The sequence below is a fragment of the Anguilla anguilla genome, chromosome 4, assembly GCF_013347855.1.
Source record: "Anguilla anguilla isolate fAngAng1 chromosome 4, fAngAng1.pri, whole genome shotgun sequence".
Taxonomy (NCBI): domain Eukaryota; kingdom Metazoa; phylum Chordata; class Actinopteri; order Anguilliformes; family Anguillidae; genus Anguilla; species Anguilla anguilla.
Window position 1 is genome coordinate 42,780,000 of NC_049204.1, and position 23,406 is coordinate 42,803,405.

A 23,406-nucleotide genomic window follows, 5' to 3' on the forward strand; every position below is an offset into this window, starting at 1 on the left:
CTATAGAAAGTAGCTATGGCCTCCTCTAAAAGTCGCTAAATTGACAACACCGAATAAACACATTTGATTGCGGGGACGTCTCACAGAGGGGCTGGCTTCACGAATATCGCAAGTCTTTCGCTAAAAGCGGAAACGTTTCAACATATGCGGGCACAAGTTAACAGCATGCTTATTGTCGAGTTCTCACCACCAGAGTCAACGCTAGGTGCTGTCACTGCTAAAGAATCCCTGGCGTGAATGCTTTCGGCTACCTTCCGGAACGCAGCAGAATCGGGTCGTATGCTACATCCCCTAGTTGATCAGAGCGGGGTCTTCCAATCAATCGTTTTTACACAAATTTGGGATTCGTGCACGTAAATCTAAGCGGAAATGTCTGAATTGGGAAACGCCAAAGTTCTCACGCTTGGCTGAGATGGAAAAGTAGGCGTATCGATAAAGAATCTTTGTTCATTGTGAACGGCTAATGGATTAAGGGCAGTCGCTACCACGCAGCTACTAGATAGCCCCCATGTCTCACACGGGCTATAGTTTGTGTATTTGTAGGCTAGTAGCCTACTTCCTGGTGTAAATAGTTATTCTGGAAGGATTGGGCTGCGAGATGGCAATTTAAGCTCTGGCTGTTATAGGTTTGGCAGATTGAACATGGGCGACAGGGCGTGTTGCAAAGAGCAGAGATGCAGAGTCGTCTAAATTGTTCAAAGCTGCATTCTACCCTTCGCTGAATCGCTACACTACAAGGAGTGTTAGACTGTTACCGGCAAGTAGGCTACAGCCAATGCAAACCAGCTTCGGCTTGAAGAACAGAAAAAGTTTTCTCCACTGATTCACGATTTGCGCTTAAAAAGCCGGTTCCTTATCGGGACCCAATCATCACGACAGAAAAATGAAAACATTAAAATCATATTGGTGTTAAATCTGCGAGAATACAAATGGTTGGCTATCTAATTTAGCTGTCAGATCACGATGCTGAATGTTTAGGGAATGCTAATGTCCATTTTAATGAGACAAATTAGGCTTAACGTTGTCTCGCCCAACTGGTTCTCTCAATATCAAGCTGTTGCAAGACGCGAATGCGTACGTTCGCAAGTGTATCGCTGTATTCCATGACACTTAAACGGGCGTTTAGGCTTATCACAGCGGAGAAGGGATTTTATGTAGCCTTCTCCAAGTCACTGCTCTGACCTCTTCACCGTGCATGTGATCAGGTATGTGACCACACGACTGAGCACATATGTCGAGAAGAAAAATAAATAAATAAAAAAATAAAATTATACCCCCTGCTACGGACATGCTCCGCATAGCCTAGGTATTGGCCTCGCTGTCTCTACAATTGCATGCTCACGCGAATGGCGTTGTGCGTCATCCATTGCGGCAAATATGCTTAAATTAGCTATATTTTTTATACACCTCAAGCTTTTAATCTGAGAAAATGAAGGAACTCCTGTCATTATTGCATACTAGCACTATTTTCCATCCTCTCCTTCATGACCCGGTACCTGTGGTGGCGCCCCCATGTGAGCCCTGAGGAGCCTTTATTGGAAAATGCCATGACGAAATCTGGTTGCCGTCCGCCTCCGTCTCATTGGCAATGTGGTCCCCATTCCAGAGTTCTACACCACCACTCCTGCTCCAGTGCGGCAACGACAGCAGTGATGGTTCCCGGCATTCTCAGTGAAGCTACGGGGCTTTGGACATGTGCTTCTTTCATCCGTTGGCATTGAAATAATTTCCGTTCAAAAGCTATGAGCTTTGCAGTATAGGAGCACGGCTGCTACTGTCTATTGGCAAGTACCGGTGTCGCAGCCGCCAATGTTTCCTCTATAATCTGTTTCTGCTGTTGCTGCTGTTACTGCTGCTGGGTGCTACTGCTGCTGCTGCGTTACTGCTGCCACTACTGCTCATGTTACTGCTAACTGCTGTTGCTGGTGCTGATGCTACTGCTCCGACTGCTCCTGCTGTTTATTGCTGCTGCTGCTGCTACTACTAACGAACAAGGATCATTACACTAATATGAGTAGTATATTTCCCTCTAATTGGTTTAAATCTCTGTGCTGGGGGGAAATACCAACAGCTGTTGGTACACATAGCCTAATAATATCTGGCGATTAGTTTAAACTAAGCCACTGACTGACATGCTTGTCACAATCAACAACCTGAGCCGACCAGAGGAGGATGGGTTTCCCCCTTGAGCCTGGTTCCTTCCGAGGTTTCTTCCTATCTGCCACAGATTGGTTATTTTAAAGGGAAGATACATCAGGGTAGGAGGAGATCTGGTTGTATAAAAAGGATGTAAAAACATAATGCGAAGAAGCTCTCTATGTATCTTTATGGTACTAGAGACCTCCCGTAGGCCTACGTACATGGAAAGGATTATTGATTAAAGAGAATAAAAAGGTTATTAGAAGAAATCATAAGTTCTAGTCTTTATTCTTGCATCACCGACTCACCCACCGAACCTAAGAAGGGATTTTCCTCCACACCATGCATGCTTGTATGGATGGCAATGAGTGAGGATTCATTTACACTGACGCAGGTAGTAGTATATTTCCCCCGGTTAGTTCAAATCTCGGTGCTTGAGGGGAAATACCGACAAGCTGTCGGTACACATAGCCTAATATAACATCTCACATAGTATGTTCCTCTGGTTTATTAATTAATAATACATCTAAGTATTGGCCTCAGGGGAACGTCCAACATGCTGTTGGTACACATAACCACTGATCCACATAAAAAATAGATGGCCTCAAGCCGAAAGGCTCGACTGGACGAAGGGCTTCCTCCAGGTGGTCGTACACATAGTCATCACATCAGCCGGAGACACTTATTAATAGCACGTCGGCATATGGTTGTTTTGGGGTTTGGCTGCTGGCCTCCCGGCCTTATCCACGCGGGCTGCGTGGTTGGCGGGAGAGCTCCAGAACAGAGCCATACCGCCAAACATAACTGTATTGCCTTTATTGTCAATAAAGTTCTACTTTGATGACAGTGGTCCTGACAGAAGAATAGTTTTATATGTAAAAAAAGAAAAGGTTGTTTACATTTGTAGGGCCATAAAAATTGACACTCAAAAAGTTACATATTGGACCCTGAAAGCCCCCTGCATATTATATATAATTTGAAGGTTAGGTTAGGTTTCTCAGTAATGTTCCAGTGCGTTAAAGCATTGATAATCAGGATCTTGAACAGTCTGAATCTGGATCAGGGTGATCCTATCCTGAATTGCTTTGAAATGCTGGGACAAAATCTGGCTGAGCTTCCTGATCCTGGATAACAAAATATGGGATTTCAAAATCTGATCGGATCTGATTGAGATAAAAAGTTTTGAACTCCTGGGCCTAGGGTTTGATGGCCTCTTGGCTGAGTTTTATAAGGCTTTTTGGAGCATTATTGGTGATGATTTTTGAGAGATCGTTCAGGAGAGCTGAAAAAAGGGCTCTCTTTCAGCTGTAAAAGGGCAGTAGTGTCTTTACTGCCAAAAAACAGAGACCTCTCAATGTTGAAGAACTGGTGTCCGGTTGCACTTTTATGTGTGGATTATAAGATCCTGGAAAAAGCACTGGCCAATAATGTCATATTAAGAATGTCATAGGCTTACTAATTCACGCGGACCAAACATATTGCATTAAAGGCAGGTCAATCTTCGATAACCTGATTTTGGTGCGTGATTTGCTTTGCGCAGCTAAAATGCAGGACATGGACATTGGGTTGTTTTCTCTGGACCAGGAGAAAGCATTTGACCGAGTGGATCACTGGTTCCTATTCAAGACATTGGAGGCTTTCGGTTTGGCCCGGGTTTCAGGTCCTATGTGCAGCTTCTGTACACAGGGGTACAGAGCATGATTAAGATCAACAAAGATCTCACCGCTCCATTTTCTGTGACCAGGGGGATCAGACAGGGGTGTCCCCTCTCTGGACTGTTGTATTCCCTGGCAGTTGAACCCATGCTCTGATCCCTGAGGCGCCAGTTGAGTGGAGTAATGGCCCCTGGAGTTCCAGGAACACCGCCTGTGAAACTGACAGCATACGCGGATGATGTGACTGTGATGCTGAGAAGCACTGTGGATGTTGAGGGACTGTCGGAGGTTTTAAAACTCTATGAGAGGGCAGCTTCAGCTCGGATCAATTGGGACAAGTGTGACAGTTTCCTGATGGGGCACTGGCAGGGGGTGAATCCCCCAGAGCTCCCTGAGAATGCAGAATGGAATCAGCAGGGGTTTAAGGTGTTAGGTATTCATTTTGGGACTGAAAACTATACAATGAAGAATTGGGAGGGGGTAGAGGAAAAAGTGAAAGGGAGGCTTCAGAGGTGGGAGTGGCTTTTGCCGCAGCTCTCCTACAGAGGAAGGGTACTAGTAGCAAATAATCTAACAGCCTCAATACTGTGGGACCGCCTTATTGTTTTGGACCGCCCAACTGGCTTATTAGAGGAGATTCAGAAGGGAATTAACCACTTTTTCTGGGGGGGAGCACCACTGGTTGGAGGCTGGCATATTACATTTACCCCTGTTTGAGGGAGGGCAAGGTCTGATAAGTATGTGCATGGAAGGATGGAGGGATGAGGAAGGGCTGGCTAGGATAGCTCGGTGCTTCTCAGTGCGCAGAGTGAAATTATTTTTGGAGGTCTGTGATGTTTCCCAGGTTTTTTACAGAGGGAGGTGATGTTGGGGCTCCTTCTGCAAATGTTCACAGATTCCCAAGGTTAAGGATAGATCCTCCAGAACCTGAGGATAGTGGGAGGGATGGCAGTTTGTTACAGTGGGGAGGGCTGAGGGAGAGTTTTTTTCAAGAGGGCAACAAAGAAGACACTGTATATGGTGTGTACAAATGGACTGCATTTATATAGCGCTTTTATCCAAAGCGCTTTACAATTGATGCCTCTCATTCACCCATTCACACACACACTCATACACCAACGGTGAAAGGCTGCCATGCAAGGAACCAATCAGCTCGTTGGGAGCAATTAGGGGTTAGGTGTCTTGCTCAGGGACACTTCGACATGCCCAGGGCAGGAGATCGAACCGGCAACCTTCCAACTGCCAGACAACCGCTCTTACCTCCTGAGCTATGTCACCCCTATGAAGTGTATGAAGCTGATTTGCTGGGAGCAAATAAGGGAGAGGGCTGTGAGATGGAGGACCCTCCTAGCTGGTGACACTGAGTGTAGGCCATCATGGAAACTAATGTATAAGAGTCCGCTTCCCAAGCGTATCAGTGATTTACAGTGGAGGATGCTCCACAATATTGTTCCAGACAACAGCACTGTGAATCGGTTTGACAATACAGTGGACAAAAGATGCCCTTTCTGCTGGGCAATAGGAAGCTGTTTCCATCTGTTTACAGAGTGTTCCAGGCTAAGCACTGTGTTCAAGGTTCTGGAGGATTGGACTACACAGTTAAGGTTTCATTTTTCCAAGGCGGTCTTTGTGTAATGGAGTAAGGTACTCCAGGAAAAACCGACAACAATGTGCACTGATTAATTTTATTTATGGTCAGGCAAAACTGGCCATTTTTAAGAGCCACAAAGGGATGATGCAACAACAAGTGACTCAGGACTGTGTTAACATCTTTAGAGTACTGATTATTGCTTGGCTGAAACTGGAGTTTGCCTTTTACAAAATGAATGACAATCTGATTTAAAGACAAATGAACTATAAATGGAGTGCTCTGCGAAGTGTGGGAAGGAGAATTAGTAACTATGTGTTCAGCAAAGATTGTTACTTTTTCTATATTCTTTGGTTTGTTTATTTGGTTATTTATTTATTTATTTATTTTTGCTTTTTTAATATTCTGGTTATGTTGAAGGTGGTATGGGGGTTGGTGTTGCTTGAGGGTAGCTCAGTTGGGTGGGATATAAGGTGTTCCTTTATTTTTTATTTCTAATGCCCTTCGTTTAAAGTTATGTTAAATAAAGGGTTTTTTAAAAGTCAAAGTCTCTCTCTCTCTCTCTCTCTCTCTCTGACACACAAATGTTGAAAAACCTATCTTGCAATACATTTATTGGTAAAAAAATAAATTAATGTGGAATTTATTTGTAGAAAGCACCTTATTAAAAAAATCAGCAATGTTATTGTATCAGTATCAGTATTACATGCCTCAGCACAAGCAATCTCAAAGTAAAATAGCTTTAATTTCATGTAAATGCAGAAAAATAACAGAAAAATATAAATCCTAACAATCTTCATTAAGATGTTTTTAAGCTGTGTGATACCGATTAGACATGAGCAAGGACAATTTGGACAAGCTGATGCACCTGCAGCTTTGAGGTTTACATAAAAACGAAGGCCAAGATGCCAGTAGGCCATTTCCTTTTCCAGTTTCTACTTAAACAGATTCTTGGGGTCAGGTCAGCGTGGGGTGGGGCAATGTGAGACAGAGTCAGGCGGGGCGCTGAAGTGGATTTCCCCTGTAAATAAGCTGTATGGAAGCTTCCTCTGACTTCTTCCGCAGCTGTCTCTTCACAGTTCACACTTCCACCCCCAGAAACAGTTATTCCTGTCCAATGCACAAGACTTCATCAAAATGAAAGGAAGTGATATCCGTGACTGCCCCACTCAAGTCAAATGAGTTAACTGCTTTCATCAGTTTGATCTTTAGTTAGATTACTATTTTCTGACTGGAATACATTTTCTTTTTCATCTGTGGAGAGAAGAGGAGAAAAAGAAAGCTAGATTCAGAGAGACGAAAAGAGAATGAAGCATGAAGAATTATACAAAAATAATCTGCTTTCATTCAGACAGACACAGATGTCAAGGTGCCATGATCATTGCTGAGTTAACGTGCTGAAAATGCTGAGTGCATGCTGTGTCCTTCACACGTCATTAGAAATTACACTCTAACTACACAGTACACATATGTTCGGTGTTGGTCCTGCAATATTCCTCTCTAAATATACAGTACACATATATTTTGTTTTGGTCACTCATTAGAAAACAAACCTTCAGGTGTTGATAACCTTAATGTGAAGCTATTGAAATCTGTAGCAGAATGGATTGCTCTGCCTATTTCTTACATCATTAAAGTTTAGAAAAATGTGTTTGTCCTTCAGAATGGAAAATAGCCAAGATTGTTCCACTAGCCAAGAATGGTAAAGAACCATTCTCAGGTACAAATAGTCGACCAATAAGCCTACTACCTGCTTTGAGTAAAATTATGGAGAGAATAGTATATGAGCAAATCCAAAATTATTTCTTTAAAAATGATTTGAATACGGTGTATCAGCATGCATATAAAAACGGGGCACTCTACAAATACGGCGTTAACTCAGATGACTGATGACTGGATGAAACAAATTGATGAGAAAAAAGTTGTTGGTGCTGTTGGAATTGAGTGCAGAATTTGACATACTTGATCATAAATTGTTATTGAATAAGTTGAGCTGTTATGGTTTTGAAGCATCTGCTGCTGCATGGATCAAAAATTATCTCACCAACAGGAAATATACTGTACATTTTAATGGTAGTTATTTTGAGGTAAGAGCAGTGAGTTGTGGAGTGCCTCAAGGAAGTTGTTTAGGGCCGCTTTTGTTCTCCATTTTTACAAATGATTTACATCTAATTTTGAATTATGCCACCATTGTGATGTATGCAGATGATTCCACAATATATCAGCACACACACCTGGAGAACTTGGTAGGCTTTTGAATGAAGAATTAAAGTTAATAGAAGAATGGGTAACAGCAAATAAATTGGTTCTTAATATAGCAAACACAAAATGTATGGTATTTGGTTTAAAATATTCATTAAAAGTCACACCAATTTTACACTTAACTATAGGAGATATAGATATTAAACAAGTAACAGATGCAAAGTTATTAGGGATCACTGTTGATAGTAAAATGTCTTAGAAAAGCCAAATTGATCAAATGGTGGTAAAAATGAGCAGTGGCATGGCTGCTATAAAACACTGTAGAAATTCATGCCTGTCTATTTAACCAAACGATTAGTGCAAGCATTGGTGTTATCATTATTCTACTCTGCAGTCATCTGAGAGTCGTTTTCTGTTGCCTCCGTGTAGAACTAGTTTAATACAGAGAATAGTTAATTATCGAACAATGGTGGCATGGAATTCATTACCAAGTTTTTTGATTTTAGAAAATAATACAACGTTTTAACAAAAAGTTAAGATTGTATTTGTTCACACAAGGAATAGTGTAGAACACTATATGATTTTTTGTTTTTTCTGTTCTTGAAGATGTAATTGGTTGTAGAGAGCTATCCATCCCACTTTTATTTGTGATTTAATGGATGAGTTGCTAAATGATTTATTTTCTCAATTATTTAAAAGATAAAATTATTATATAGAGCTATCATATGTATTGACAGGCTTTGAGTTGCTGTTGGTTGTTGTGTGTCTTAGTGATTGTGTTATGTATTGTGTGTTGTTATGCATTGTGTATTGTTATGTATTGTATTGTTATGTATTGTGAGTCTTATTGAGAGTATGAATGTTACGGATGTGTATTGATGTATTTTTCTGTATTGAAGTATTGTTAAAAGATTTATGGGGACCCCAGGAAGAGTAGCTACTGTTACAATACAGTAGCTAATGGGGATCTAAATAAATAAACAAAATAAACACCTTAAACATGTAGTGAGTCAATATTTTGGTGTTAGTCATGCAACAAACACAGGGGTGCTGGGTGACTCATCCTGTTAAGATGTGACACTAGTGCATGGATAGGCTCCACAGTCAGATATCACATTCAGATCATGCCAGTGCCGACTGTGGCCTGCTGTGTAACATAATTGGCTCTAGCATTGCCCAGACAAGGGTAAGGTTTCAGTTGGCTTTGAAAACAGCATCTGATTGCGTGCTATCAACCCCTGCTGGTCATTTGCCTGCAAAACTGAAGCAACATTAAAAAAAGAGAGTAAAATATCGCTTGAAGCTGTGCCTGAAGTGTCTTCCTCTGACTGTCATATCTGTGTGAGCCCAACTCGTGAACTGTGATGTGATAAGAATCGTTGACGTGTGATAAGATGAGCATTGTGCTCTTAGGTGGAGAGCATGTGCTTGTCTGCACTCTGCTGAATAATGGAGGTTTTGGCAAAGAGTGCTGATATGTTCAGACATGTCATTTGGATGAAAAGGGGGAAGCACTGACAAAAACAACATACTGAACATGCAGCACACTGCATTGGGGCATGCTTTAGAAGCAGTTCCTCTCAAAATTAGCAGTGCAGCATGTACAGATGATATATTTTAGGTACAATTGCAAGCAAACTTTGCACGCACCTGTCGGCACTGCCTGCATCTCTGTGGCTACTTCAGCTGGTTTACTCGCTGGTGATCGGTCAGCTGTGCAATATAGAGAAGTGTTTAATAATGCAACATATGCACTCTGCGTAAGAGCGTCAGTCAGTGAAGTAAACATTTTTCATGTAGGTAAGAGGACATTTTTTTAAAATATCCTGCACAAAATGTAACAATCATTAAGTGAATTGGTTGCAGCACAAAGACAACATTTGGACTATGAGTTGCATAATGTCTTCATAATTTTACCTTTCTTTTTCCGGCACAGAATCAGCACAGTGATGAGGACAATCAATGTGGCCAGTACAATAGCGATCACCCACAGCCAGTAGGATCCCTCTCCCTGCAGTTTCTCAGCTGCAGGAAACACATGTATCAGATCAAATATTATCAGTGCATCCAGCAGGATTTGTTGATTTGTTTTGGTGCCATGTGACCTTTTGCGGGAATTCAATAAGCCATCAGTATGGAACCATAAACGAAGAGAAATGACTTAAATTACTCCATCTGTGAACTGGGAATAAGGATGTGGAAAATGGGAAGAGGGGTCTCAGTCTACAAGTAAGAAAGTAATTGTGGACCCGGGTTTGTCTAAGAAATGTGATAGTATGTCCAGTACAGAAGTAGTTTAGCCAATCTGTTCAAGTGACTACAGCTCAGTCAGCTTCATGTAGTTCTGCATGTTCAGGCTTCCACCTCCAACTCCATTGTTTAACTGAGTTTATGACAGAATAAGATGTGAAATTTATGTGATATAGGTGGAGTCCAAATTGTCCCTTTTTATGCCTCCGTGACGGCACATGCGTGGCCCGAGGCATTATGTTTTCGGGTTGTCTGTCCGTCCGTCCCGTCCGTCCGTCCCATTCTCGTGAACACGATATCTCAGAAACGCCTTGAGGGAATTTCTTCTAATTTAGCACAAATATCCTCTTAGACTCAAGGATGAACTGATTAGATTTTGGTGGGCAAAGGTCAAGGTCACTGTGACGTCACGTCCGTCCCATTCTCTCATGAACGTGATATCTCAGGAACGCCTTGAGGGAATTTCTTCAAACTCTGCACAAACATCAACTTGGACTTGGTGGAGGAATACAACCGCGAGGCGGTATTTCTAGTTCTATCAAATTTGAAATGTCCAATAATGCTCACATTGTAACACTCATTGCAACCCCTGTTATCAAATTTTGGCAGCACAGACAAGAATGTGTTCTTCTGTGGAGCATGTGATGTCACCACCATTTCCTTTCACACAGCAATTGATTAGTTTGGCTTGCACAGACATGAGTCACAGTTAGACAGTTCAAGTGCAGCTCAACAGGCAAATTGTGAGTGCCCAATTGACCATTGGGGGTTACTGGTGCCTGAAGAGACACTGTCACCCACTCTGGGTGTGGTTAGCACCAATCACTTATCTCTCTGCAGGGCCAAAGTCAGCATTGGCATGGTCTAGAATCGATACAAGACCACATGCACTGGAACACTCAGCAGCCCTCCCAAAGTACTAGTCTTACTCATGTAATTTGAATTCATTACAAATGTAAGTACAAATAAGCAGAAAAACAGTCTCTGCAATATGTGAATACATCTTTGAGAGTTTAGAAGTATAACAAAATACAAAAAACTTAAAATAAGGCATTATGCCCTAATGACACACACAAATACTCAAAGTATAATATAAATTAAGGAGACTAACCCAGGAAGCAACATCTATGATTAGGGGCAATCGTCACAATTATTTTTTGGAAAGAACAGTATCTTAAACCAACATGCAGCAACATGTTTTTTAAGATTAAGATAATCATCCGCAGACCTCTCTGCAATTCTTTGTGGAAGCAATGAAGCGTTTTGACAAAGCATGATGACATGAGATTTAAAATGAAACAGCTAGGAATTACAGGAGTTATTTCTGGGTGGGTTCAAAATTAGCTGCAATGTACAGTAGAACAAAGATGAACTATTGGAGTGATCATATATGAGAAAGGTGCTGTGGGAAGTGAAGTAATACCGGTTTGCTCTTGGGTACACTATGCATCCTTATTTATATAAATAAATGTACTTGACAAAAACTTCAGGAGCAATTTAAAGCATTTTAAAGATTAAAATTAAGCACTGTCAATTTGAGCATCCTGTTAAAGAATGCTCCCAGATAGGCAGCAAGCGCACTTTACTTCTGTCTGTTGAATTGATTCATGGTGAGAAATTCATGAATACAGGCAATTAGCATGGTAATTATACACAGGCAATGTAGTTCCAGTAATCATGACAAATTAAATGCAGACTATCCTCTATTGAAGATAGGCATTTTGCACAGTGACTGTAAAGCATTGCCAACACTAATTTCAGCTATTGTGACATTTTGGCCATCAAATCTGATCCTTACAGGGTTAAAGAAGTATTTCACCCAAAACTAAGTTTTTCCTTATTTCTCATCTGCCCATAAGTTGACCATATGAAACCAAGTTATCAGACAGCACACATGTCCTTTCTTGATATCAGATTTTAGGGATTTGCACTAAGTGGCATCACATAATGTCACAGTCAGGAGTAGTTAGAGAACTAAATGCATTTTATGTGTTGACGCAGAGCTAAGCAGATTGAAAATCACAGGTGTCTGTGATTACAGTGATGTTGATTTTGGTTACTGAACTTTTCCAAGTGGGGGGCACACCTACCACCACACCCAGTCCATGCCTGACAGGTCTTGGTATCATGTAAAGTAATATTATTCAGGTATTAATTTTCAATTATACAACGACTTGGCTGAATACTCAATTCTGATCGGTCCAAGGGTGTGCATTAATTCTCAGTAAAGGGGACACCTCAGCCTTTTTAACAGTTCTAAAATCAATGCGCTACAAAATCCAGCATTGTAACACAGTTAAAACAGCAACATAATTCTTTCGATTTTGAATTGTTGTTACATCCCCTCCCCTTCTCAATGTCCAGTTTCACAATTGATGGCAACGTTGAATCACGGTTCTAGTTACTGGCTTCATTTATGCCAACCATCCTGCAAAATACTGAATCGTCCCTTATTTGTACAGTAGAATAGGCATTCCGTATTTAACTCATGGCTACGGGACGCATTTTCTTCTGTATCTTTGTTATCGATTGCACTTATAGTAGTCTGGATGAACGTATGTACTTTCCGGGGCAAAAGGGAGGAGTCGCCTGCCGCTAGGAGTCAGCGGTGGCTACCCTAACTGTCTGTCTCATTGTGCCTCACCCCCCCCCCCCCCCCCGACACTCCCTCTGTTCCGTGTGTGCTGCAATCTAAGTCTCGACTGAAACCAGCGAAATGGACAAAGCTATCGAGCTAACCCAGATTATCTACTAAAAACAGAATCATGGACAAATTCGAAGAAGATTTTAATTCTATTATATCACAGACTTGCCAAATACATGGCGTGACTTCATTGAAGAAGCTTCAGCGCGAGTGTTTGGATACGCTGTTATCGAACGTAGATGTACTCGCTTGCTTGCCGACAGGATTTGGCAAAAGTTAAATTTTTCAAGCGTGGCCTACAGTATGCAGTCTGCTATCAAATAAATACCCAGAAAAATGGCCAGAAGAAGCAATGGTTTTGATTGTTTGCCTGTTACAATGAATAGTGGAGGAGCAACTGGAATTGTTGAACCAAAAAGAAATTAAATAAATAAATTTATCACCGATAAATAAATTGTGTTTGTTTCTTTTATTATCGAACCTCGAACTGCAGACTCTGCATGGTGTGGTCAGTGCTCTGATGTTAACATTTTAATGTTAATGTTTTTTATGTTAATTTTCCCCAAATAGTGGCAAACTGATGCGGGTCTGTGGAAAAGTTTGCCTCCAGTAATGTTTTTTTCCGGTGCACGTTTCAGACTACGCCTGGCCAAAATCGTCACCACATTTGGAGCGCCGCCCCTCTGCACTCTAATTGGTTGGGAAAATACAACTATCTCGGGAAGGTTGCCTCCTTCGCTTATGCTTAGAACGTCAAGGCATCGGCCAGGCTCTGTTGAACGGAGTGAATAAAGAGACTGGCTCGTGAGGCTACGTTTACAGTAACAAGTGTTTTGAATAAACTCCTCAAAAAAAGTTTGGAAATTTGTGTTTGGTCGATCATATCTCTGTTGTCACTGTATTATTAGCATTGTATGTTATATCATTGGAAAGCCTGTTCATTTCCCTTTAAAATGATGTCCCATTTGTAAGGATCATGCATTTGTGGGATAAGCAGCACAGCTGATGTGGCAAATTGCCCTGCCAATGTCAAACAGTCTCCTGTTGGTATTGACTCTATTGTTTTGAGTTGTTTGGGGGATTGGATAATTGAACTCCCTATCAGTAACAAGGCCATCCCACAGCAACGCGTGACCAGGCTGGTGACCAGCATGAGGAGGAGATGCCAGGCTGTTGTGGCTGCGTATGGTTCTTTTACCCGCTACTGAGGCTCCTGACTGTTTGTTCAATGAATAAAGCGTAAAATTACCAATATGTCTTGTTTGTTCCTTGTTACTGATAGAGAGTTCAATCATCCAAACCCCCAAACAACTCAAAACAATAGAGTCAATACCAACAGGAGAATACACTGTTTGACATTGGCAGGGAAATTTGCCACATTTCACTTGGGACCCCACCCACATAATCAGCTGTGCTGCTCATCCCACAAATGCATGATCCTTACAAATGGGACATCATTGTAAAGGGAAATGAACAGGCTTTCCATTATATAACATACAATGCTAATAATACAGTGACAACAGAGCTATGATTGACCAAACACACATTTCCGAATTTTTTTGAGGAGTTTATAATTCAGTAGTTAGCTAGCTAGCTATCTGGGATAAAAAGCATGCCGTGAGACCATTTTGACCTAAAACCCAGCTGAATTTTAATATTGGCTAGGTGACAAGTGACGGCGATCATAAAGCTAGCTGACATTTAAACCTGGTTTCAGAGGGTCTTGGAAAAACGCTATGTCTACACTGCGTGACTGCACCATTTGAAAAAGCCAGACAGAGCTAGTGAGATTAATTTGATTGAGTTATGGTTTCATGCAGTTTTCTTAAATAATGTAAAGAGAAAAATGACCTAAATTGGTGCAAATTGTATGGTATAAAACAAGAATTAACTATTTTATTCTTGATAGAATCGTTGTTTTCATAGAATTAACGACCAGAGGTTTTTGCTTAACAATGGTGCAAATAGAACTACCAATCAGAGTTTTTGCATAACAACGGTCCAAATAGAAATACCAACCAGAGTTTTGCTTGACAACGGTAAAATAATATGCCCAAACGGCCACGGAAGAATATTTCAATTTCAGGTTATTACGTCAATAAAAATCAAAAAATATTAAAGTAACCATATATAGTCATTGTTGGTAACCTGTTGTATAAGTAGGATAAACCCCTCCGGGCTGTCCCGTTATTGGAAAATAATGTACTTCGATGGTGGTTAGGCAACCTCGGCTTTGCCTCGGCCACATCACCACCCCCGTCGTACATTATTTTCCAATAACGGGACAGCCCGTCCTGGTTTATGCCTTAATTTCCATCTCTTGTCAAATCCTAATTTTTTTTTTTTACATACAGAATGATGAACATTATAACAACATATAAGGAACGTTATCCAAGCTCATTCACAGTATTTGGGGGGGGGGGGGAATTACTTCTTTGTTTATTTAACTGAAAAGAATGAGGGCCACACCTCACATGCAAAGTCCTCAGTCTGTCTCTTTGGACATCCTGCTTCTATATAAGGTGTCAGCCCCAGGCATCTCCCTGTGAAACCTTGTTACCTGCCGTGGCGGATATGTTGACAGAGGTGTACACCATGTGGCGGCTCCGAGCGGCGGAGAAAGTGCAGGTGTACGTCCCTGTGTGTTCTGCATTCTGCAGGTTCTGGAGGCGGAGCGATCCGTCTCCTGACAGGACCCTGTCATGGTCCACTTGGGCCTGGCCTGCCCACTGGTTGGAGGTCAGACTACTCTGGCTGTTGAAGGTGAGGATGTCCTCAGGCTTGTCTGCTCTGGTGAAGGTCCAGGTGAGGGTAAAGTTGTGAAGGTCCGTCGGGGACAGGCAGGGGATGATCAGCTCACCCCCTTCCTCACTGCTCAATTCTGTTAAAAATATATGGTTTTCTATATGCCACATTGTATGGAAAATTGAATTGTCAAGTGTTTTTCTGTATTTATGCTGGATGCAGGACTTGTAGAAACATGCAAGTCCTTTTTTAAAATCTGGCAAGAATAATTAATTCTGTGTTTAATCACATTCATTAAGTTAACTTTTGCATAGATCTGTATCTTTTACTCAGGTGGAACATGTATATTTATTTATTTATTTATATTGTTATTCTCTCATTGCTTAAATTCCCTCTGCCAATTTGAGAGGTTGCACATTCGCTGCTAATTACAATCCAGGAACTACCAGGACTTCTGCTTCTCTTAAATCTACTGTCCCCCAGCTTAGCACCATAGCCTTTGTGCCAGAGGGCCGATCCAATTATGCAACAGGCAGACAGCAGTTTAAACCAGCAGAGTCCAGAGAGTCACACAAGGCACAAAATACACTGCTGAATGAAACCTTCACTCCCAAGACAATGCTATGGCTAGTTGTGTATTTCAAAAGTGTGTTTGTATCCCTAACTGTGGTAGAATGTGCACTTTTGTACCGCTTGCTGTGGCAGAATGTTTGTTTATGCCTGTTTCTCAGGTATGGTCTTGTTTCATACCTCTTTCCTGCAGCGAGGCCCTCCAGGTCTGTGTATCATAGGAGGAGTTGACGGTGCAGAAATATGTGTAAATATTTGAGTCTTTCCCCTGGAGCTTCCTCAACTTGCTCTCTACAGAATACAGGCCGTTCTTGTTGGCCATCTTTCGTGTGACAGGCTTTAGGGTATCCAGAGGCTCCGGGGGGACTGTGAACCACAACACATGTGGGGCAGGGTAGATATCCCGGGCCGAACACTTCAGTTCCTCGTAGCCGCTCAGCCGGGTCTTCTCCAGGTTCAGAGACTGGACAGGAGCTGGGAGGACACAAATGAACAGCAGGGTTCAGAGGTCAGACTCTGACATGCTCCTTTAGTGCTTTTTCAATGTGCCTTGACTTCTGAGTACAGAAGTACTGCCTGTGAGCACAGAGAGGGACGCACCCTCCACCTTGGCGATGACGAAGGACTCCTGGCCTCCCAGGGTGGTGTTGACATGGCAGTGGTACCGTCCTCGGTCCTGGGTGTTGCACAGCCTCAGTAGGAGGGAGGCATTGCCATGTCTGATCTGCTCTGGGAACAAGGCTGTCCTGCCTCTGTAGTGCATGTGCTGCTTGTCCAGCTGGCTGCTGCCCTGTGCGAAACTGTGCACCAGGACTTCCTGTCTGGACCAGCCAATAACCTCCTCAGCTGCAGGCTTGAATGTGCAGGGCAGCAAGCAGTCCTCAGCGAACAGACAGGTAACACGCATGTCTGGAGACAGAGAACCACCCTCATCACTAAGAAAATAGAACACTAGCACATTAGCAGATGAACACAGCTACATTTGCAGATGACAATTCAGGCCATTTAACTCATCTGGCCATATCCTGGTATCTATTTTATTTAAAATAAACAAATACAAATGCATTTTTTTTAACAGTAAAACACCAACAAATGTGGGACAGTGGTAAAGTTATATAAATAAAAAATAAAGTAAGATAATAATGTAACAACAATACATGTAGCATGACAGGAGTAGGTGATTAAGATTACAATAAAAATCTAAATTGTAATTAGACCAGCCATTCTGAGGAGAAATTATTAGAACAATTAGCACAATTAGCCTGAACCCATCCCATCGTCCCATTTGGTTTTTGAGGGAGTCAGCAAGATGTCAGTGTGAAATGTACTTCCAAGTATACAAGCTTCTTTTGTTGATATATAGCATGATATGAAAAGCTTCTGCCACAAACCCCAGCCACTGTATCAAGCACAAACTGTCAGAACAGATAGACCCCAGTACTGCCACAACTTTACGATAATATAACCTTCTCACACAGTACCATCAGAACTGTATGATAATAGAACCTGCTCACACAGTACCATCACAACTGTATGATAATAGAACCTGCTCACACAGTACCATCACAACTGTATGATAATAGAACCTGCTCACACAGTACCATCACAGCCATATGATAATAGAACCTGCTCACACAGTCCCATAACAAATGTATGATAATAGAACCTGCTCACACAATACCATCACAACTGTTTGATAATAGAACCTGCTCACACAGTCCCATCACAACTCAATGATAATAGAACCTGCTCACACAGTACCATCACAACCATATGATAATAGAACCTGCTCACACAATATTATACTGTATGATAATAGAACCTGCTCACACATTTCCATCACAACTGTATGATAAGAGAACCTGCTCACACAGTAACATCACAACTGTATGATAATAGAATCTGCTCACACAATATTATACTGTATGATAATAGAACCTGCTCACACAATACCATCACAACTGTATGATAATAGAACCTGCTCACACAATATTATACTGTATAATAATAGAACCTGCTCACACAGTACCATCACAGCTGTATGATAAAAGAATCTACAGTAACATCACAGCTTTATGATAATAGAACCTGCTCACACAATACCATCACAACTGTATGATAATGAACCTGCTCACACAATATTATACTGTATGATAATAGAACCTGCTCACACGATATTATACTGTATGATAATAGAACCTGTTCACACAATATTATACTATATGATAATAGAACATGGCCACACAATGTTATACTATATGATAATAGAACCTACTCACACATTAACATGACAACTGTATGATAATAGAACCTGCTCACACAGTACCATCACAACTGTATGATAATAGAACCTGCTCAGACAATATTATACTGTATGATAATAGAACCTGCTCACACAATACCATCACAACTGTTTGATAATAGAACCTGCTCACACAGTACAATCACAGCTGTATGATAATAGAACCTGCTCACACAATAACATTACAACCGTATGATAATAGAACCAGCTCACACAGTACAATCACAGCTGTATGATAATAGAACCTGCTAACACAATGTTATACTGTATGACAATAGAACCTGCTCACACAATACCATTACAACCGTATGATAATAGGACCAGCTCACACAGTACAATCACAGCTGTGTGATAATAGAACCTGCTCACATAATATTATACTGTATGATAATAAAACCTGCTCACACAACACCATTGTTGGAAAACATGGGAGCCACAGTTTACCCCTCTGAGGTGTCTCACATTGTAGTGGGCCAGTTGCAGATAACATTGATTGTTTACCACCAAACCCAGTTAAATTGACCTTTTAATCACACCCTTTGTGCTACACCCTCTACCCCCTTGCCCAGTCAAATTGTCTCCCTCTGATATGCAGTACCATTGTGTGATATCCTCTACCCCCTACTTCAGTCCAACTCCCCCACACCTTGTTTCTTCCCCCAATGTCTGATTACCTCCCCACTCCCCCTTCCCTGTGATGTGTATTCATTTAAGATAACCATTTGGCCCTTTGTTTCCTTAGGAACATGGTATAAGTATTCACTGTCTCTGTCATTTGTTGGTTCTTTGTTTATCTGTACTTGGGTAACAGACCCACTAGTTCCTTTGCTACATTAAACTACCTATTTTGAAACGAAGACGTGCCTGCATTTATTTTTCTACTTACAAAAGTACGGCGGACTAAATTGAGCTCTTAAAAATTCCACAACCATCACAACTGTATGATAATACTGTATGATAATAGAATCTGCTCACACAATATTATACTATATTATAATAAAAGCTACTCACACAAAATTATACTGCATGATAATAGAAGCTTCTCACACAATATTATACTGCATGATAAAAGAACCTGCTCACACAATATTATGCTATATGCTAATATTAGCTGCTGACACTATATTATACCATATGATAATAGAACTTGCTCACACATTACCAGCGCTATTGTAGTGTAATACAGCCAACTGGCACCGCCCACACATGAGTTCAAATTGATGGTGTTGAATAATGAATGTTTGCAGTGTCATGAGTTGGACTGGTAATAGTAATGATTGCAAATAAATAAATAAATAAAAGACATTATTCTTCTGTCCAGTGGCACAGCAGCATGCACAATAAGTCTTCTCGAGTAAGTACAGATGTGGAGTGTGGCTTGTGTGCTATACGTTTTTGGGAGCATCTCTCTGAGAAACTTTTTCAGATGATCAACTCTTGGCCTGGATTCACTTAACATTTGTACTTAATTTTGTACTTAACTCATCAAAATGAACTCACCAAACCGTAAAGAAAAAAGAAACACTTGTCGCTTTTGGTAACTCAAATTTAAAGACAAATGTTCATTGAATCCAAGCTGTTCATTCAAGGATGTACCAGGAGATGGAATAATTTGTATTATCTAGAAAACTGCTTTAAGTAGACACAAGTTTTTTTAAATTTTTACCTCCAACCACTTATTCCAATTCAGCTGCATTGCAGGGTAGTACAATCAGATAGATGGATAATGCCCTGAAGACAAGGACAGGCAGATTGGAATTTGGGCCAGAGTTCCCACTATTTTTAATGAGCAACTGCTATGGCATCTTTGGCAGTATGCATATTTTGGCAGTATGCATATTTCCTGGTCTCATGTCAACTGCCTTTGCCACTGTGTTGAGATATCAGCCATGCCAGCCATTTAATACTAAAAGCATGACATTGACTTGCTTTCTCTAGTTTTTTCTCTTTTTCTGGCTTTGTCCAGAGGAACTCTGGAGACAAAAATTGACACACAATTTAACCGTTCTTCTTCTCTGTACAAGCAACATGAGTGCCAGGTGTGAGGAAAAACCTCATTTTCAACCACCCTGAAATAGCAAATTTATTTTTGAATTATGAGCATTTTTTGGAAACATATGCCACCTGACAGTAAAAATGCTCACGAACATTTTTTTAAAAGCCCTTGGCCTCAATCAATTACCTTCACATTGGTAGGCATATGCTTGTACATTGTGATGTGAAGGACATGAGACCAGTTTGCAAAGCCAAAGCTGCGAGTCTGTAGCACATGCAAAAGCATAAGCGCCTTACAAAATGACATGGCTGGGCAGTGCTGGAGGAATGCTCTAGATGGCGCAGTTGGGCTTGCTCTTGGGTCGAGCAGTCTATACAGCATATCTAAAGACTGGAATGGATAACAGGAGTAGGTTGCAGTAATCAATAAGAGATATCTCCTCTGCTGCAGGTGTCTATGCAGGTACGCCCGGGAGTCCCCTGAGGTAGGGGAGAGAGCTGTGGGACTGCAGCAGGATTCTGCTGCTTTTACCCTCCAGGGGAGGCATTCTACCCCATTTACCCATTTAAAGTCCAGCAGTGTAAAAAGAAGGTTGAAGGTATAAATGTAACTATTATTAAAACAAACAAGCTGTGTAGTTACTATTACAAATAAAGTAATGTAATTAATGTTTAAGAAATGTTATTGAGTCAAAAGCCTGTCTGGACAGTGGATAGTTTTTGGAGGGGTGTGTACCACCCTGTGGTGTTGTGACTTATGGAAATCAACTGTTGTCTGATGGGATCACACAAACTATAAATACATCCTGCCTGAAATCTGGAGTCAGTCAAGGTGTATGTGTGTGTGCAGATCTCACTGATCTAGGATCAGTCCAGAAAGAAGCATATCTGGATCTCACTGATTGGGGTTGTCCAAATACAAACAGATCTTACTGACCTGGGGTCAGTCCAAACATGAGCATGATTGGATCTTGCTGATCAGAGCTCAGTGCAAACAAAAACACTGATGTGAGGTCCATAAGAACTACACCTCGCTAATCTGGGGTCTCTCCAAACATAAGCTTGACCATCTCTCATTGATTTAGGATCAGACAAAATCCAAGCAGATCCAGCTCACGTTGGCCTCTTATCAGAGATGTCATCTGCACTGAGCTAGAGTGTAATTTTGACCCAACCTAACGATACATGAAAAGCAGAGATGAGAAAACAAACATTCACCTTATCATTGTGTCTCTGGCAGGGCGTATTCATATCTGGCATTACATTTAACAATGGCTGGATGAATCTGCACTTTCTCTTTACACTTACAAAACACTGCAAAACATTTTAGAATATAATAATCCCTGAATGAAAGGAGCTAATCACATGTTGTGTTGCACCTTTGCAATGGCATCGTCAGAAGGACCAGTTACAGAATGTAAGCAGCATTGCTGGTTTGATTTAACTTTGAAAGTATTAGCTGTTTTGACATTGAGCACAGCTCCTGCTGCACTGAAGCAAAGCCAAAACAGGGAAATAAGGAAGTCCTTACCTGGGATTTTTCCATTTGTCATGGCCACGAACCAGACCAAAGTGCTGAAAAGAACACAAGCAGCTGCCATTGCTTTCTTCCTCATAGCAATGCTCCAGGGTCTGATTAGGGGAAATGCCATTAGAGATAATTAGACACACATTTTTCTGAAGCAGCATGCCGTACCATCTCTGAGTAAGCAAACCATTTCAAGTTACGTTCCTGACAGTATGGAGCATTCCCCATTGCCATAATCTCTGTGGTTAGGCTGACATAACTGTCACAGTTAGTCATGTGAAGATGCTTTGACAGGAATGACTGCTTGTAGACTCTTGGCTCCAAAATCAAAACAATACCAAGTCCATGCTGAGCTGTCCCTTGTCCAAGAAGGCCATGATTCCCCACATAAAAAAAGTAATGTATTTTTTTTAACTGTTAAGATGCCATGTTTTACGGTTTTCTAAATCTTTTTTTCTCTCTTTGTATTTATGTATGGAATTGGTGAAATGATTGTGACTGAAACTTTGGCTAGGTCTCTGCAAGACTTCCTGGTTAAACAAAAGATAAATACATTTAAAAAAATAATAAAATATCAAAAATCCTGAGAGAGAGCAAAGTATTTTTACTGATCGGTTTGTTTATGTTTCAAATCTGTTCAATTCTGCCAAAAATGTGTTCTTTTTCAAAGCTTCTTTGTTCTGTCGCAAATCTATTCAATACATCAAAAGTCTTTAGTTATAAATGTTTTTCTCTCTGTCACAAATCTGTTCGATCCATTAAAAATATTTAGTCAGAAATGTGTTCTGCTCTGTGACAAATCTGTTCTGTTACAAGCCCGATCAACTCATCAACTCTTTTGATACAAATATGCTTTGCTCAGCTACAAATCTGTTCTGTTACAAATCTGTTCAGTCATACAAAAACCTGTTGTTTTGAATTTGTTTTGCTCCATATCAAATCTGTTCAGTCATTCAAAATGAACTGCATTTTATCTCCACAAAACTATGGCATAGATATTGAAATATATCAATGATTCTAGTGAAAAAAGATTGTTTTACAGTGTGTCCGCAAAGTTAACTGTCACATCTCTCTGATAACACAAATAAACATCTACAAAATCTTTCAGAAAAACCACTGAAATAGCCTGAAAATGGTAGTTTATATAAATATATAAATCAAAAACAATTAAAAAGCAACAACCAACAAATTGTTAGCATAACCACATTAATTCAAGCTATTTATATGGTAATGTTACATGACCTTAAAATAGGTACAACACTGGTGGTTAAGTAAATGTGTTTATTTAGAGAGGTTTTCTATCAAATAAAGGCAAAGCTGTTTCATCTGCGGTTCTAATGAGGAGAATAGAAAGAGAGAGACTCACGTGTGTCCTGTTTCAGGTCAGGTCTGAGGAGTTCTTTCCTGTCAGAGCAGAAGGGGACTGGACCGACAGGTTATTTTAAGAACACGCCCCTCCATGATCAGAACACTGGACTAAGGGGGTAATTATTCACCACCCACTTCAAGGGTGTGTAGTTGATTTTGTGCCAGTTGCACAGACAAGCACATACATATACATGCACATGCGTACTCATGCATGTTCACACGTGCACATACTCTCAGACAAGCACAAGTATGCCCCTCCACACATCTGTGTATCCTCTGTGTAGGTCTGCCATTATCAATGGTCTCAGTCCATTTTATTTAATCTCCTCATGGCGGGGTGAGTACTTAGGTTTTACAGTACACATTTTCCCTTTGTTGATTCAACTGTCTCTTGTTGGGCAGGGGGTCTGGGAGTTGGGG

The 23,406-nt window shown here is 41.0% G+C and overlaps 1 protein-coding gene across 2 annotated transcripts; it reads right to left on the reverse strand.

The window, feature by feature from the left end:
* Positions 1 to 5,484: 5,484 nt before the first annotated feature.
* LOC118225025 (V-set domain-containing T-cell activation inhibitor 1-like) lies at positions 5,485 to 23,018 on the reverse strand. 2 transcript variants are annotated; one of them, XM_035412981.1, is made up of 8 exons: positions 22,985 to 23,018; positions 21,622 to 21,722; positions 16,394 to 16,702; positions 15,974 to 16,267; positions 15,039 to 15,359; positions 9,502 to 9,609; positions 9,235 to 9,297; positions 5,485 to 6,636 (listed from the first exon to the last, which is right to left on the reverse strand). In XM_035412981.1, the coding sequence occupies exons 2-8, from the start codon at positions 21,704 to 21,706 to the stop codon at positions 6,566 to 6,568; spliced, it is 1,251 nt and encodes a 416-aa protein (XP_035268872.1). In that variant the 5' UTR covers positions 21,707 to 21,722; positions 22,985 to 23,018; the 3' UTR covers positions 5,485 to 6,565. The 2 variants fall into 2 exon arrangements, with proteins under 2 accessions (XP_035268872.1, XP_035268871.1); XM_035412980.1 differs by lacking the exon at positions 22,985 to 23,018 and having other exon boundaries at positions 21,622 to 21,809.
* Between the last annotated feature and the right edge of the window lie 388 nt (positions 23,019 to 23,406).